This window comes from Wyeomyia smithii, chromosome 2 (assembly GCF_029784165.1).
Source record: "Wyeomyia smithii strain HCP4-BCI-WySm-NY-G18 chromosome 2, ASM2978416v1, whole genome shotgun sequence".
Lineage (NCBI taxonomy): Eukaryota > Metazoa > Arthropoda > Insecta > Diptera > Culicidae > Wyeomyia > Wyeomyia smithii.
Genome location: NC_073695.1, coordinates 35,317,906 through 35,335,906, shown reverse-complemented (window position 1 = coordinate 35,335,906; position 18,001 = coordinate 35,317,906). Strand labels below are relative to the sequence as shown.

Below are 18,001 nucleotides of genomic sequence, written 5' to 3'. Positions count from 1 at the left end.
AATTTTCACGTCGGTCGGTTCGGTAGTTTCCGAGCCTATATGGATCAGACAGACGGACCGGACTGCATTTTTATAGGTATAGATTTATAGATTTAAGATTTATTTATTTCGTCAAGCAAATGTAGACTACCTACAATATTTCGCCACAGTTGTTACTTGTAGTGTTTTACAATGATCTTCTTACGTGCTAAGCATTATTTCTAGTGTACTTCAGACAGTTTTATTTTGCTCTTTTGACATTGTTATGCCAATGGTTTCCCAATGTAGATTATACTGACGCATCATTCGATTTATGGGACCATTTTTTGCATGATTAGTTCTGCACTGTTTTTCTAGAAAAAAAAATTCTTGTTCTAAGATGCCGTGAACGTGTATAAAAGCTGAGTTGTGATAGTAATGCAGATGAGTCTATACGATTTGAAATAATGTCACTGACGCAGAATAGCATTGCAAATTCGCGGCGTTGTTTAAGTGTTCGCAGGTTAATGAGCATGCTTCATACGATGGCAGAGGAAATGCAGTCCAATTAAAGTTGCGAAGCGAATAAAGAAGGAATCGTTTTTGGACTGATTCTACACGTTCTTCGTTTGTGGCAGCCGGCAGCATAAGGATTCCATATGAGATTACAAAAGAGTATTTTTTTAAAGAGTTTTTAAAGAGTATCTGTTGAATCGCAAGGTATTGAATTTGTTTTTAACGTTTAACGAGTGAATAATGTGTAAATTTGTGTTGACAAAATTTGTGTAAAGTAAAAGTGAAGTGAAATCTGTTCTGAAATGCCAGGACGAACCAAAAAAGCTCGCTTTAATGCGGCTACGAGGAAACGCGAAGCTTCTCCTCCGAGTGATCCAGAAAGCTATAGGTATGAAACTCTCTCTTCTATAGGCGATTAAGAATTTGAAGCTTCTCATTCTGAGCAAAATGCCAGTATGAAGAAAGTTAAAGTTCAACCAATTGTGGTGATAGTTGCAAATTTCAAAGCTTTTCGTTTAGAACTTCCATCATTTCTTTCGAACAACTATTACAGTATTTGACTGAAAAGATGTACAAGTTTTATACCAATGATGCCAGAAACGAGAGACCATTCAAGGCTTTTTAAAGGTCTTTCAAATGACCAGACTGTTGTTGAACTTCAAGATTGTTTGACAGAATTAATTGGTTTTTCCCTCCAATTAAGTAATTTTTATGAAACGAAAGTCAACTGCTAAAATTAATAATGCTGGAATACGCCAGGAAAATTACTTGCTACATTTTGATCGTACCAAAGTGAGTAATTTGAAATTTTTAGAACAAGCACGTGTGTTAATTAAATGTGCGAATAAAGTGGGAAAACTTCAGGAGACATGGAGGCATCTATAATCTCACGCAATGCCGTAATTGTCAAGCTTATGGTCATGGAACTCGTAACTGCCATATGACAACAAAATGGATGATTTGTGGTGACTCATCTCACACAAAGGACATCTGTCCTGTGAAAGAGACCACTAATAATTTCAAATGTGTAAATTGTGGGGGTAAACACAAATCAAATTTCCTTGATTGTCCTGTTAGGTCAAAAATTATTTTTTCCAGACAGCGTAGGTATTTAAAACAACATGTTGTCAATAATATTCATGTGGGTAATCATAAAACTTTCAATACTGTTCAGGCATCATCTGCATTTCCTGTAGCTAGTGTGTCTGTAGGTAATATTTCAAATTTAGAAAACTACAAATTGAAAACAAATAATCCTGATCAGGCACCACCAAGCATTTTATATGCTAGTGTCCTTTCAGGTAATATTTCAAATTCAAACAGTAACGAGCCTTTCGTGTTTGGTGTTGAAAAGTCAGCTAGTATTGATTTCGGTAGTCCAACTACCGAGATTATTGACTGCCTACAACAAACCATGCTGCAGCTAATGTCCGGTTTGTTGAACTGTAACTCGATGTATGAGGCTGTTCAAGTAGTTATAAAAATTACAACTAATATTGTTAAGAAATTGAAACTCAGCAATGACTTTAAATAAAGCTGTAAATTTTCTAAATTGGAATGCTCGCTCTTTAAAACCGAAAGAAGATGATTTTTTTAATTTTTCAACAGTCCATGGTGTGCATATTTCAGTTGTGACTGAAACGCTTTTAAAGCTCAACATTAAACTAAAACTAAAGTTGGACTGGATCCCGATTTGGTATACGCGGATGATTAAAAGTTGTATTTGGTAGTCCGTACAATTGACGATTGCCGCCGTCTACAAGCTCTGCTAAATGTTTTCGTCGACTGGTGCCACAGGAACTGGCTAGTAATCAGCATTAAAAAATGCGAGGTTAAGACATTTCACCGAATTTCAAACCCGATCATGTTCGAGTACCGCATCGAAGGACTTGAGCTGAAAAGAGTCGACCGTGTGTGCGACCTTGGTGTTTTACTCGATGCCAAGCATAATTTCTATTTGCATCATGCCAGCTTAATATCGAAAGCGAATCGACAATTAGGATTTATTGCTTAAATTTGCCGTGACTTCAGAGATCCCCACTGTATAAAAGCGCTCTACTGTTCACTGGTACGACCATTACTCGAAAACTGCAGCATGATCTGGTTCCCCCACCAGCTATCTTGGTGTTTACGGATAGAAAGTCTTCAAAAAAGAAATCGATTCACCGTCGCTCCTGTACCAGCTAAACTTCCGTGCTTCTCAACGTGCCTTAAGATCTACTGGCCTGCTACAAACCTCCTTTCACCGCACATCATTTGGATTCTACGAACCAGTCACCGCTGCAGTCAGAACCTTCCTGAGTGTTGAAGATTTTTTTGAGTTTGGCGAATCATCCCGCAAGTTTGTGTATAAGTTGAAGCAAGCAAATATTTTGTAGACCCTGATTCATGTTATTTATTAAGACTTTTGTCAGATAAATTGATATAAAATAAACAAACAAACAAAAAAAAAGAAACCCCAGTTCACAGGTTCGTTAGGATTGATGTTGCCGGTGGTGGAGTTGCAATAGTTATTCACCGTCGAATTAAACTTCGTGTTATGCCCCACCTTGAAACGAAAGTTATTGGAAGTTTGGGAATTGAAATCGATACAGATATTGGTATTGGTATTTCATCCATAGCCCAGTGTATTTACCTTTTCAATGCACTGGTGAGCAGAAAAATCATTTCACGGGAGATTTACAAAAACATACGAGAAATAAATCTAAATTTTTTGACATCGGTGATTTTAATGCAAAACATCGAAGGTGGAATAATGCACAAAGCGATTCCAATAGAAAAATATTGTTTAATGTGTCCACGCCAACTCGTGAACTTCGAGAACGATTCTTGTCCGCTTCAAACTCGCGGACTTAATGAGAAATAAAGAATTCGGAATAATTCCGCGAACACGACGAGAAAGTATTTTACTCTCCACACTTTAGGAGACACGACCGCGATTCAGGAGTTTCGCTCGATAATAATTCGACAGCGCAAGTTTATCGTTTAACAAATATATTTCAACTGAACTGTTAATGCTCATTGTAATGGGTATATAAATGAAATTTTAAGTATGTGTATGTGAGAATATCAAATATAAAGAAAGTTTTTATAATAGGAAGTAGGTAAACGCAATTGCGTTTTTATCCAGTATGGTAGATGCGTTCTGATTACACTGAACAGAATCAATGTGCCAAGTTCAATTTTAGGGTTGGATCCGACTCCGAACATACCGGGCCGCGTTGAACCAATTTGGTTCAACTATCCTTGGTAGTTTGCCTGACAGTATACGACAGTGGTCATCTGGTTGGTTGTTTCCGATTCAATTGGTAAAACGCTGATCTCCGTGACAGCTCGCTTGAACAGGCCTCGACCGGTTCGTACCAACACAACACGCACTAGTCCGTCCGACCCAGCGTATGTTTGTACCACCCTTCCAAGAGGCCATGTAAATGGGGGGTAGTTGTCCTGTTTGAGAAGCACCATAGTTCCAGGTTCGATATTCTTCGTTGCTGTTTTCCACTTCGAACGCTGGTGTAACAAGGATATGTAGTCTCGGGACCAACACTTCCAGAAATTTTGGACACTACGACGAGATTCCTGAAAACGAGACAGGTTGGAAATAGGTTTATCAGAAACATCGGGCTCGGGAATGGAAAACATCGGTTCTCCAATGAGAAGGTGTCCAGGTGTTAATACGGAAAGGTCCTCGGGATGCTCGGTGAGGGGAGTGAGAGGCCGAGAGTTGAGAATGCCTTCAATATGTGCAGCTGCTGTTGCGAGTTCGTCGATTGTGTACGACGTCGAACCGAAGATTCGTCGAAAATGGCGTTTAAACGATTTTACCCCGGCCTCCCACAATCCCCCGAAATGTGGTGAGCGCGCCGGAACAAATTTGAAGTTGATTCCTTCGCTTAGGCAGTACTGCTCCCATTCATTGGTCAGGACCTGACGACGTAGCTCGCGCATTTCACGATCAGCCCCGACGAAAGCTGTCGCGTTATCGCAACGAAGCTCGATTAACCGCCCGCGTCGAGCTACACACCGTTTAATAGCATTGATGCACGCAGCTGATGTTAGGTCGGGTACGATCTCGATGTGAACGGCTTTCACCGACAGGCACACGAATATCGCGACGTACATTTTCACGCTAGCCCCCCTACCATACAAAGGACGAACGTTAAATGGTCCGCAGTAGTCCAACCCAGAATAGGAAAAAACTCGAGCAGGATTAACTCGTGCGGACGGTAGCGGAGCCATTTGTTGGTTGGTGCTTGAAGGTGAACAGCGAAAGCAAGTCACACAAGACCGTACAACTCGACGTACTAGCTGTCTTCCTCGAATCGGCCAATAACGTTGTCGCATCGTTTAGAGTAATAGAGTAGGTCCAGAGTGAGCCGTTCGTAAATGCAATGACCGAGCTATCAGCCAGCTGAGGTGATGATTAGGGGGAAGCAGCAATGGATATTTCGTATCATAGGGCGCTTCTAAATTTTGTAAACGACTGTATAGCCGAAGTAAACCGTTATCGTCAAGGAATACGTTAATATTTTTAAGAACAGAATGTGTGTCGAATATAATTTTATGCTCTGGTTTTAGTTTCACAATGGCTAATTGTTTAATTTCATTTGAAAAGGTACCATTCGAATAATCGTTTTGTGTGCCAGGTCGAGCTCCGGCAGTGTCAGCGTACCAGTGAAACGGTCCTTCTTCTCGCTCCTAACGTTGTTGGAAAACCGGAGGCACCAGGCAACAGTCTTCAGCAACCTTCCTAGATCGGAAAATCTCGAAACAATGGAATCGTCATTCTCTATGCTCGCCAATGCAACCGTGTTTCGTCTCTCCTGGTCTACATCGGAATTGGGTATCGCATTGGGCAACATTTTCGGCCAACAGGTAACAGGATCCTTAAGGAACGGTGGTCCATGCCACCACAGAGCGTCGTCCATTATTTGGCTTGGTCGAATCCCACGGGAAATTCGGTCTGCCGGATTGAGATCCGTGGGGATATGTCTCCATTGGCAGTTTTTGGTAAGCCTCTGTACCTCAGCAATGCGATTAGACACAAATACTTTCCAATTTGTGGGTGGTGCTCGAAGCCAATATAGCACCACAGTCGAATCCGTCCAGAAAGTGACGGTTGCCGAGAAGTCCGTTGCATTTCGTAATTTATCCACCAACTGGCTGCCCAATACTGCTGCACATAGTTCAAGCCGTGGAATCGACAATCCTCGTAAAGGAGCCACTCGTGCCTTTGTAATTAAAAGATGGCTGTCGATTTTGCCTCCGTGGTTTGGACCAACCACATAAACACAAGAGCCGTAACCCTTCTCGGACGTGTCACAGAAACAGTGAAGATGGTAATTCCGATGTGAATTGGACAGAACCCGCCGAGGGATTGTTAACTGCTGAAGCAAAGTAAGTTCACTGCGAAAGTCCTTCCACCAGGCACTTTCCTCACTAGAAACCTCCTCGTCCCATGAAACATGTTTGGCCCAAAGACGTTGAACAAACATTCTAGCGTTGACCACGACTGCCCCAAGAAGTCCAAATGGGTCAAACAGTTGAGAAGTTTCGGAAACCACGATGCGTTTGGTAACCGTCGATAATCCGGGTAACGTGGGAATCTTGAAGCTAAAGCTGTCATTTCGTGGGTTCCATAGAAGCCCTAAAGCAGTTACCGTCGACCGTCCTATCTCCATTAGAGAGTCGCTCTCCCACAGCTCACTTGGTATGTGTTGCAACACAGTTTGGCAATTTGTGCTCCATTTGCGTAATGTAAATCCTCCAACCCCGAGAAGCTCTCGTAATTGACGACAAATTTCAGTGGCTTCTTCGAGGTTGTCGCTTCCAGCCAAACAATCGTCTACATAAAAACGATTGGTTACAACTTTCGATGCTAGAGGGAATTTGTGCCCTTCGTCTTCGGCCAGTTTGTTGAGCACCCGGGCAGCTTGATACGGAGAGCTTGCAAGTCCGTAAGTCACCGTTTTCAGCTGATAAATCTGCAATGGCATGGATGAATCTCATCGCCAGACAATCTGCTGATACGATCGATCCTCGGGATGAATCCAAATTCGGCGGAACATTTTTTCCGCGTCAGCAGTGAAAACGTACTGCGGCATTCTGAAGTTAACAACGGTAGCTAATAGTGTTGGTTGCACTGTGGGACCAATGCGAAGTACATCATTGAGAGTGAGTGTACCTGATCCCTTACTGCTAGCATCAAAAACGACACGAGTTTTTGTCGTACTGCTTTCCAGCCGATGAACAGCATGATGTGGGAGGAAATACTGCGGACCCGCGACGCTTGAACCAACTTTCATATGCCCCATGCTCTCGTAATCATCCATAAACTTCACGTATTCATCGCGAAGAGTGTTATCTCGGGAAAACCGCTTTTCCATGAGCAGAAAACGCCGCTTTGCCTGCTCATAAGAGCTCGCCAACAATGGAGTCCAAGACTCCCGGAATGGGAGACGAAGCACGTAACGACCGTCAGTATCACGAGACACGGTTTGCTGAAAGTGATTTTCGACCTCCTGTTCCTCTTGCGTAAGAGCCTTTCCAATATCGAGATTTTCAACCTCCCACATTTTTTCTAGTTGAATGTTCAAATTCTGATCAGTGACAACATGACATGCCACCGTTGCAGATTCGTTTGTCGAGTATTTTCCACATACCACGTAACCCAGCATTGTTTTCTGTAAAATGGGATATTTGTCAGCTAAAACTAATTGATGCGATTCGATCAGTGAGAAAAATAGTTCAGCCCCAATTATCAAATCGACTCCGTGGCTCACATTGAACTTTGGATCTGCTAAGGGCAACTTACGTGGAATTTGCCAGTGTGAGATGTCAACATGAGCACTTGGAAGGCTAACTGTTAGCTCGGGAAGAGCTAGACAGTCTAGATTGTGTAGGAATTTACCAAACCGTGATTGCAACGAGATTTCTACACGATATTTTACACTGACTATTGCTTGACCTATGCAATAGGTCGATACGAGTGCGTTTCAAACCAAGTTTCTGACACAATGACTCTGATATAAAGTGGTATTGTGATGCGCTATCGAGCAAAGCTCTGACATAGTGACCAATACCATTAACGTCCACTATGCGCACCAGTGCTGTTGATAGGAACACAATCTTTTGTTGTTTGTTTGTTGGAGCGAACACAGTTGCATTATCGTTAGAGCAGGAGGGAAGTGGTTCAATTTCTGCGAATTGACGATTTAAGTACACCGACGACGTGGGAGAGGGGCTACTTTCGACGGACGACACCGGCGGCGAACGGGTTGCCTGTTGTGAGCTACGCGAAGACACCACCGATGGTGCTACCGATACCGAGAACGAGGCCTCAGGCAGAGGCATGCTTTCTGAGCACACAGCGGTATAAGTTGGTAGAATTGATTGTCTTTCTTCTACAAGACTCGGAACCGATGTGATTGGTGGTAAATGTAGTAAACTGTGATGTCTCTTTGCGCACGTTTTACACAGACTGCCACGGCAATCTCTAGCCATATGTCCTCCCCGTAAACAGTTGATGCATAGTTGATGTTTCTTGACGAAATCCAACCGATTGTTAGGTGACAATTTACGAAATAATTCACACTGAAAGATTGGGTGCGCCTGTTTACAATTTGGGCATTTAACTACGCTCTCAGACACAACGTGTGCGGATGACTTGTATTTGATTGCTTTTAATTGATTCACTGCAGGTTGCGTGTAGTTTGATTTTCACATTTGAAGTGTGCGTGATCGTTTGATAATAAAACTCATCAGTTCATCGTATTGCGGAACCGTATTGTCGTTGCAATGAGCTTCCCAATCCATCAAAGATTTTTCATCCAATAAACTGCTGAGACGCTCAACCAGAAATGAATTCCAATGGGCTTCAAATAATTCGAGCTTGTCTAAAATGCCTACATGTCGGTTGAATTCATCAGCTAATTCCGCTAGAGCTGAAGCTGATTCTCTTTTAACGTGGGGAATCTTTAAAATCGCCGACATGTGTTGCTTGACGAGAAAATTTTTGTTTTCGTATCGGTCGCAAATAGTTTTCCACGCGATAGCATAGTTATCCGAAGTAATTGTGAATGACGAGATAAAACGAGATGCTTCACCTTTCAAAGCACTACGTAAGTAGTGAAGCTTTTGAACCGACGGAATTTGAGCATTGGAATGGACTAATGACTTATACAGATCGCGAAACTCAATCCATTCATCCGACTTTCCTCCAAATTCAGGTATTTTTATTTCGGGGAGTTTAACATGCACGGCGTGATTAGCAGGGGGTACAATTTGAGATACGGGTCGCGATTCAGAAGTAGACGGGTTAGCAACTGCGGGGCGCGGCAGTTTACTTACGAGGGATGCCTTAAGCTCAAAGTAAAGATTTTGGAACTCTTGACGTGTTTCCGAAAATCCATCTTCCTGATCCTCTAACGCTTCTATTTCGTCCTCTATATCCTCAAATTTATCCCACAGGCCATCTATACGTTCGATTCTAATTGCGACTTGATCAACTTTGCTATCTTCATACGAATCGTTAAAGCACTGAATCAGTTTAGCTGACCCGAGGATATTATCTCTTTTCCTAACTAAGCTCTTCAGATGCACTGTGTGCTTTCGCAGAGTCGATTTTTTAGATAAAGGCATTGCGCAAATAAATTAGAGTCACCCACCTGCTATTTTGGCTTCACTTACGACATGATTGCTCGGCTGCATTTTATTCAGTTTTATTTCCAAATGGTCCTACATGATTTTCTTATGTTAGGAATCCATCCGACAATTGATTTGGTATTAACAAATCAGAGTTATTCATGCAGTGATTTATTAACCCATGCTGATTTTGATTCTGATCATCTTCCTATAACTTTTTCCATATCCCATGAAACTGTTTTAAATTCCACTAGGTCTGTTTTTAATTATCACAAGGCCAATTGGGATCGATATCGTACCACGATCGAAGAAAGCTTGAATTGTGATATTGTTTTACAAAATAGTACTGCCATTGATGGAGCATGGGAAGATTTGTACAGTTTGATACTCAATGCCCGGAATTTATCAGTTCCTGAGCCTAGAGTGAAATTTCATGCACATGTTATTGACAACGAGCTTCAACTTCTTATACGTTTGAAAAACATACGGAGACGTCAGAATCAAAGAACTCGTGATCCTGTTTTGAAAGTTATTTTTAAAGATTTACAAACGGAAATCAAACATAGATTCACTTTCTTGCGAAATGAAAATTTCATGAGAGAAGTTGAACAACTAAAACCATATTCAAAACCTTTCTGGAAGCTTTCGAAGGTTCTTAAGAAACCTTCAAAGCGCATTCCAGTCCTCAAAGATGGTGACCACATATTTCTTACGAATGAAAGAAAAGCTCAAAACTTGCTCAGCAGTTCGAGAGTGTTCATAATTTCAATTTGAACGTAATGAGTCCTATTGAAAATGAAGTATCACAAAAGTATGATCAGATCACCACTCAAGAATTTCTTCCTGAAGAGGTACTGGAACAAACTTGAATGAAATTCGAACTATTATCAAGAACTTTAAAAACATGAAAGCACCATTAGATGATGGGGTGTTTTATATCCTCCTCAAAAGACTTCCCGAAAGCTCTTAAAAATTTCTTGATGAGAATTTTCAACAGATGCTTTGAATTAGCATATTTTACCTCAAAATGGAAAAATGCCAAAGTCACTCCAATTCTAAAATTTGAAAAAAAAATCCAGCTGAAGCATAAAGTTATCGTCCATCGTCCAATTAGTTCACTCTCTTCTATAAGCAAACTTTTTGAAAGAATGATTCTTAATAGAATGATGACAAATATCAATGGAAATTTAGTTTTTGCAAATGAGCAGTTTGGATTTCGCCATGGGCATTCGACTGCTCATCAGTTACTTAGAGTAACTAATATGATTCGTACTAATAAATCTGAAGGTGATTTTACTGGATCTGCTCTTCAAGACATAGAAAAAGCATTCGAAAGTGTTTGGCATGAAGGTTTGATAGCTAAAATGTCCAATTTCCGTTTTCCTCTTTACATCACAAAAATGATACAAAGTTACTTGACTGACCGCACTCTTCAGGTTAACTATTTAAATAGTAAATCTGATAGAGCTGGTGTACCTCAAGGAAGTACCTTGGGCCCAGTTTTATATAATATTTTTACTCCTAATCTTCCTGATTTACCACCAGGATGTGAGAAATCTCTGTTTTGTGACGATACAAGCATTTCCGTAAAAAGAAAAAGCCTTCGTGTCATAACGTGTGAGGAAAAAAATCCGAACAACTTTTAAGTTGGTCTACGATTCCGAAGTGCTGCACAAATCGAAAAATCCTTTCGCACAATATGAAGATCCACTTTTTTATAACTGGTAACATGACTAGTCGATTCTGTCAAGTGACGCTTAGTTGGGAAAAAGGCGTGGTCGGAAGAAGATCGTCGTAAATTTATTTGCAATTTTTGTGAGCGAAATTAAGAAAAATCTAAGAGTGGAGTGTTCCACTCTTCTAAAGATCTTGGATATAGAAAAAAACATTTATATACATTATTGACAAACTCTTCGGGAATGGAAGTACATTCAAAAGAAAATCTGGTTGCGGACGAAAATGCACTTTGCAAGAGAGCAAAATTCGAGCGAAGTTGAGAGCGGAAACGCCTGATCGGTTGGCGTAATCATATCGTGAGCTGGGCATTAAATATCCGATTGATTAAAAACGGTGAACAAGTATCTGCATGAAATGGGTTTGAAACTAAGTACCATAAAAATGATAAAGTAGTGTTTTGGCCAGACCTTGTATTGTCAAACTATGCGGATTTGTTTCCTCATACGTTATGCAGTAAGCTGCAAAAAGTGTAGATACATCTCTAGATAATGATAGTCTAGATAATGCATCAAAAACACAATTAATTATTTTTCCTCATTAACCAAGAGTTTCTTTTCTCAAACCCACTAATAATCATGTTGTTGAGATGGACGGTGCAATCTTTAATTGGTCTGACTAAGTTAAATATTTAGCGCTAATTTATGATAAAAATCTTACCTTCAAGGAGCACATTGAGGATATCCAAACAAAGTGCAATAAATATATAAAATGTTTGTATCCTCTTATCAACAGAAATTCTAGACTTTGACTCAAGAATAAACTGTTAATTTACAAACAAATATTTAGACCAGCAATGTTATATGCAGTCCCCATCTGGACAAGTTGTTGTACAACCAGAAAGAAGATGCTTCAATGGATTCAGAATAAACTTCTGAAAATGATGTGGAAGCGTCCTCGCTGGTTTAGTACGAATCAACAACACAGGCTTACTAATGTGGAAACATTAGAAAATATGTCAAACCAAATTATCAATAAGTTCCGTTAAAAATCGTTGAAATCCTCAATTACAACGATTAGCTCACTTTATAATCGATAACATAATAGTAAGATTAGGTTAAGGTTTAATTTTAAATTCATTTATTTTTTCTTGACAAGTAGGTTTCCTACAATTATACTTACTTAACTGCGGAAGCATTTAGAGTAGTGAGGGGCAAAAGTACGTACTTAATTGTTTTTCCAACAGAAATATTGCAAACAATTATCATAAAATTCGGTTTTGTTTCCAAGCGGTACATGAATCTTTCGCGTTCACAATGTATTACCAGAGTTTTTCGAATTTTGTTTGTAGCATGAGAGTTTCACTTTTTAGAAAAAATATTCAGATGCGAACTTTCACCCAGCATGCGGGGCAAAATTACGCAGTTTACGAGGCAAAAGTTCGCACTGTATGAACAGTGTATTTATTACACTATGCTTAAAAAAATTAATTGTATTTCAATACACATATTGGAGGGTATTTGACCATCTTAGGTTGCTTTCAAGAAACTGGAAGTCGCCATCTTGAAATTCATAATGGCGTCTGGGCCATTTTTCAATCTCTGGACATCATCCCAGTTGCAAAAATAAATATTGGATGGCATTTGGCTTTGTATTTTCCATTGTTTCTTTGGCTTCTAGTAGCCCCTATCTATTCCGGAAGGACCATTTTGAAAGCATATCAACAAATCTATTAAAATGGTTGTAAGATTCCATTTAAAAAACATGTAACCATAATATTCCTCAGATTCGGAGCACATCCGCATATCACTAGTTATTAGTTAAGTAATTTCTGTACAAAAACATCGTTTTTAAACACATTTTTGCATTACGGTTAAGGGCACTCAGTGCGTACTTTTGCCTCGTGGTTTATGTGTACTTTTGCCCCACAATGAGTTTTCCAACTGGTTTGAGTTTTATGACAAACATCAAAATATTTCCGGCAAAACAAATTCACCCTACAAACCACAATTATACAAGAGTTTTTTGGGCTCTGTTGTTTTCGAGTTTCTGTAGTTTCCGAATAGGACAATCGTAGTTCCCAAAACTAAGAAAATTAGATCAAAACAGCTCAAAATACAACTTTCCTCATAGTTTCGCCCCATACAAACGGAATCTTATGTGTTTACATGTGTGATTTTTTTTTCCTGTAGGAGCCTATGACCACTGCTACCATTAGCTAGATATATTGTGGTATACTCCGCGTTAATTTTTATGCACTGTCAGTTCGTTCCATCACTATGGGTATCAGTGATAGTCGCACCCAGACTTTGCATTTCACCCCAAGAAGGTATGACTTCTTTGATGAAGTTCCTTACCTTCATTTTTTCAGCAGACCATATCTCGTTAGGCGTGAGGATACCTTTTCCAAGAATACGCAGTCTTTGCTGAATTAATGCGCTGCATTGGCACAGTAAGTGTTCCGAGGTTTCTACTTCAGAATTACAGAAACGACATAAGTCATCTGTCAGTTTACCTATTTTTTAAGGTGATACTTACTCGGACAGTGCCCAGTAAGTAGGCCAGTTAACGTATTCAGATCAGCTTTATTCATACTGAGTAGGTTCCGTGTGATTCTTTTACATGGTGTAATGAATAGTTTAGATTGTCTTGCTTTGGAATAAGCCTTCCAGTTGGCATCAATCATCATTGATTCCCAGCCTCTTAGCTCAGATTTCAAACAGGATGAAGATACCCCACAGAATGGCTCCGGCCCGACGAAAGCAGTTGAAGAACCAATTCTCTCTAAGAGATCGGCTTTTTCATTTCCTTATATACCACAGTGACCAGGCACCCAGTATAGATTGACAACGTTTGTTACAGTTAGTTGTCGTTGGGATTGAATACAATCCCATACCAACTTCGACTGACATGTGTATGCTTTTAAAGCATTGAGAGCTGCTTGACTATCTGAGAAAATGCAGATATTGGCATACCTATATTTCCTAGCCAAGCAAATACTTGTGCATGTTAGAATAGCATTTATTTCCGCTTGAAAAACTGTGGGCCACTGCCCCATTGGAATTGATATATTGATTCCTGGTCCAGTGACCCCAGCGCCCGTAGACTCGCCCATTTTAGAGCCATCTGTATAAAAAATGACTGATCCTGGACGAACCTTAGGACCTCCTTCATCCCATTCGGTGCGATTGGATTCAATCACTTTGAAAGGAACACTGAAGTTAGTCTTAGAGTCTATTCGATCTTCATTCATGGTTACTAAGGTGTTCAGTTGGAAATTTTTGAGGATTCGTAAATGTCCCTGTAGATCTCCTTCCTGAAAGAATTTAACACGTTTTAGCCTAAGAGCACCTTTTTCGGCTTCAAGTTGTACATACTGATGTAAGGGTAGAAGATATAAAAGAGCTTCTAAGGCTTTGGATGGTGCACTGGCCATTGCTCCTGTTGTTGATAAGCATGCCAGACGTTGTAGTTTATCTAACTTTTTCTGAGCTGAAAATTGTGAAGTTTTGGGCCACCACACTAGCGAGGCATAAGTTACTCTGGGTCTCACTATTGCCGAGTATATCCAGTGAATCATCCTCGGCTTGAGTCCCCATTTTTTGCCAAATGTATTGCTGCAAGCCCAAAGAGCGTTATTTGCTTTTGAGATCGCATACTCTAGATGGTCGTTCCAGTTGAGCTTGTGGTCAAGCATAACACCTAGGTACTTGGTTCGCTTGGATAGCACCAACTGTGTGTCTCCCAACTTAAGAGTTGCATTATTATACTTTCTATTTCTTGTAAATGGGATAATGACTGTTTTAGAAGGATTGACGCTTAGTCCTTCCAGGTTACACCATTTAAGTGTGTAGTTTAAGGCGTATTGCATTCTATTGGAAATAGTAGATCCGCATTTACCCCTAACTAAAATAGTAATGTCATCAGCGAAACCGATGATTTCGTATCCTAGGTTCGTTAAGTTGTTAAGAAGATCATCGACAACAAGAGACCACAATAAGGGAGATAAAACCCCTCCTTGTGGGCAACGCCTTGTTGGTTTTGTCGTTAAAGTTGATCTTCCTAAATTGGATGTTATCAACCGGTTTGATAACATAGCGATAGTCCAATTCAAGATGCACATGTCAAAACCGCGTTTTTTCATAGCATTTTTTATAGATTCGTGAGAAGCATTGTCAAATGCTCCCTCAATATCAAGAAAGGCTGTCAGTGAGATTTCTTTAGCCTCAAAAGACTTCTCTAGTACATGTGTGATTAACTGACGTTGTAATACTGCAAATTCATACAATGTTGCCAGTTTATTTTGCTCGTATGCTTCGAAAAAGCCAATGCGTACTTTTACCCCGTGCGTACTTTTGCCCCTCACTACTCCACTATCTTTCAATGAAATGAAATTTCAAAAAGTATATGTAGTAGTGTTGATATGTCGCCGTTTGTGGTAGAACACACAATATATAATTTCTGAACGAATATTAGTAAATAATTAATTCATTACAAAACATCCCTCATATAAAGAAAAATCAGTAAGCTGTACATATCAACCGGCACCTCCAAGGGCCAAATATATAAAGAAGAATCCCTCCAGGTGGCCTGCTGTGACTTCTCGGTGAATCTATTTTGGCCAGATCTGGCATCGTGCCGTTACAAGAAGCCGATGTTGGAGTGGTAGGAAGCCAACGATGTTGCATTTAGCCAAATGAGATAAATTAAACTCGTCAAAACCGAAATCACCAGGATTCAAAGTGAGAGTGGATGAAAGTGTAGGAAATAAATATGGCGCAAGCGTTGCACAAGTCTTCTGAGATAGCGTTAAGTCCACGGTGTAGGTATTTAGCCTATAAAAGTAGGTTTAATAAACAAAAAATATCCGACTGGTAGCCAGTTTTGTAGGCTGATTTTGTGCCTAACTGTCGTTATTTGTGAAGAGTGTAACTTTTCTCATTTCATTCAAAGAAAATAGCGGCATAAGCGTATAAAGAGTTGAAAAAGGTATACGAAAAAGCTGCTCTAAGAGAAACAACGTGCCGTGTTTGGATCCGTCGCTCTGAAGACGGTAATCTCGATGTTGACGACTGTCTGCGTAAAACCTTCGAAAAAGGTGAATTAAAGGAATTGCTTAATTAGAATCCATGCTAAACGCAGCAGCAGCTTGCTTTTTCAAACACGACGCTTTTTAAACCAGTTTATGTTTTGGCCGCTTCTTTTTATTATATACGGCCCCTAGTTGTAACAAAAGTAGGAGGGTGGTATCAAAGACACGACCGCATGACGTAGGACTGCGGTATTTTTATATATTTTTATCTAACAGTGCATTTTTATTTGCTAGACATTAGAGCGCTTTGAACAATAATTAATGTAAATAAAATATATGAATGAGACCTTATTTATACTGGCATCTTCACTTCGCAGATATTCGAATTAGAAAAGCATAGAAAAGCTTGTAATGACAAGAAAAACATTTGAATTAGCGAATTCGATAGATTCTCCCTTTCTCCGTAAACAGCAAGTATGAACCTATTCGGTATTTGAGACCAGAACGATTCACTGCACCGGCCACTGTCGAAAAATGAACACCAAGAATAATATGCTTATCTGCAAGGCTTTCACCGCTATCAGTAACGTTTTGTAAAGAGAAAATTCAACTGGCCACTTCAATTACAATAGTTTGAGGCAGCAAAAGGTGCCAGTTGTCGATGATTCTTATTCCCATTTTAATACTTTTGCAGTAGCCATGTTCTACTAACAGCCACTAGAATTTCGGGTGAAACCGGCACGAGATGACCGGTACTATTTTGTTTTTCCTCCTTACAACGGCTAGCACTTAGCGTCCGTACGTCACTGGTACGGGTTTAGAATAAAAATGATGGGGTGAAATGTACGAATGCACCTTTTATATCAAAATTCCATCAGTTGGTTGGAACGAGGGAGGAGTTAAGAAAAGAAGAGAATGGCAAGGGAAGTATACAGCAACGGAAACACATAGTGACAACAACAACAGCAACAAATTGTTTACAAAGTCAGATCGGTTGTATCCGTTAGTGTCGGCTGTGCTTGAGAAGAGAGGTAGTGATTGGCTGCTCGGTATGATTTAGGCAATCGATGTTATTTACCAATTTTTCAATAGTGTATCTCAAACAATAGGTTGTTTTTGTTACATAAATTTAACCGTAAAAGAATTACTGCTCGATTGATGCCAAAACCTCGATAACCTGATTCTAAATGACTGAAATATAAGCGCCTGACCACTTTTCTCTGGTTTTCCCTGGTTGCATTACTAGATTTTCACATTCAAGTACTTAACTTTCAGATAGGCGTATTCCTACGTCAAAAAAAAACTATTAGCACCGTCTTGTTTATTCAGTGGCGAAAATTCTATCAATATTGAACACGATTGAACGCGAAAAACGAGAAAAAAATTTGGCACACTCACTTTGAGAATCCAACGTGATCAACCACGAGGGAAGATTGCAGAATTCCCGAATTTTTAAAATCGACTGTAATTACCATTCTCAAACGGTACCGATGACCCTCACGCTGGATTGGGCTTAGCAAAACAGGCGTAGAGGTGAAACATATGACCGAAATCTACAATCACACGGATTCTACACAATCCTGGGATCTCCGAGTGTGATTTGGCAAAAAAGGTCACGACGAATCAAAGTACGGTTCGGTGAATTTGTATCCAAGAAGGTTTGTGGTCGTTTTAAGTCAGTAACAGGACACTGAATCAAAAATAAGTTGCCAAAAACCCGTGCAAAGAAGCTATACGAGTAACAGTGGAACAAATACGAAGGTTGCATTTTGGATGGATGAGGATGTGGCGAGAAAAACGAAGGTTTTCATAACTGGGGCGACAATCAATGGAAAAGTTTACAATAAAAAGTGTTTTTAAAAGAGGATATTGACGTTCATTCGATCACACATTCGGTGAAATTCGAGCCTGATTTGCTGCCATTACAGCCGGGATATCGTCAAGTGGATAAAAGTATAATAATCGATTTCACTCGAAAACCTATCCACCCATCAAATTGTCCGGATTTTTGTCCCATCAGCAGTAAACTAGCTTAAATGGAATTTCCACCCTGATATCATGAAAACCAGACAACAAACAGTTGAATTACAAGCAGAATACATAGAGGTATGGATGTTCGGATATGATTTTCACTGCAGAAATGAAAACGATGCTTGAACTATTTGAATAATTGTGGAA

At 39.9% G+C, this 18,001-nt stretch overlaps 3 protein-coding genes across 3 annotated transcripts; all 3 read right to left on the bottom strand.

The window, feature by feature from the left end:
• Positions 1-3,714: 3,714 nt before the first annotated feature.
• Positions 3,715-4,596, bottom strand: LOC129719558 (uncharacterized). The gene has a single exon (XM_055670951.1). The coding sequence runs from the start codon at positions 4,594-4,596 to the stop codon at positions 3,715-3,717; it is 882 nt and encodes a 293-aa protein (XP_055526926.1).
• Positions 4,597-5,063: 467 nt separating this feature from the next.
• Positions 5,064-6,470, bottom strand: LOC129719557 (uncharacterized). Its single transcript, XM_055670950.1, has one exon. It carries the CDS (start codon positions 6,468-6,470, stop codon positions 5,064-5,066), a length of 1,407 nt encoding a protein of 468 aa, XP_055526925.1.
• A 9-nt stretch (positions 6,471-6,479) lies between these two features.
• LOC129719556 (uncharacterized) lies at positions 6,480-7,827 on the bottom strand. The gene is made up of 2 exons (XM_055670949.1): positions 7,557-7,827; positions 6,480-7,363 (listed from the first exon to the last, which is right to left on the bottom strand). Exons 1-2 carry the CDS (start codon positions 7,825-7,827, stop codon positions 6,480-6,482), a joined length of 1,155 nt encoding a protein of 384 aa, XP_055526924.1.
• Between the last annotated feature and the right edge of the window lie 10,174 nt (positions 7,828-18,001).

Excerpts from the sequence above, each read along its gene's own strand:
- LOC129719558 (XM_055670951.1), bottom strand. The coding sequence starts at position 4,596 with ATGTACGTCGCGATATTCGTGTGCCTGTCGGTGAAAGCCGTTCACATC.
- LOC129719557 (XM_055670950.1), bottom strand. The coding sequence starts at position 6,470 with ATGCCATTGCAGATTTATCAGCTGAAAACGGTGACTTACGGACTTGCA.
- LOC129719556 (XM_055670949.1), bottom strand. The coding sequence starts at position 7,827 with ATGCCTCTGCCTGAGGCCTCGTTCTCGGTATCGGTAGCACCATCGGTG. Across the intron at positions 7,364-7,556 it reads GCGCATAGTGGACGTTAATG|ACTGTCTAGCTCTTCCCGAG; the intron begins GTATTGGTCACT and ends TACACAATCTAG.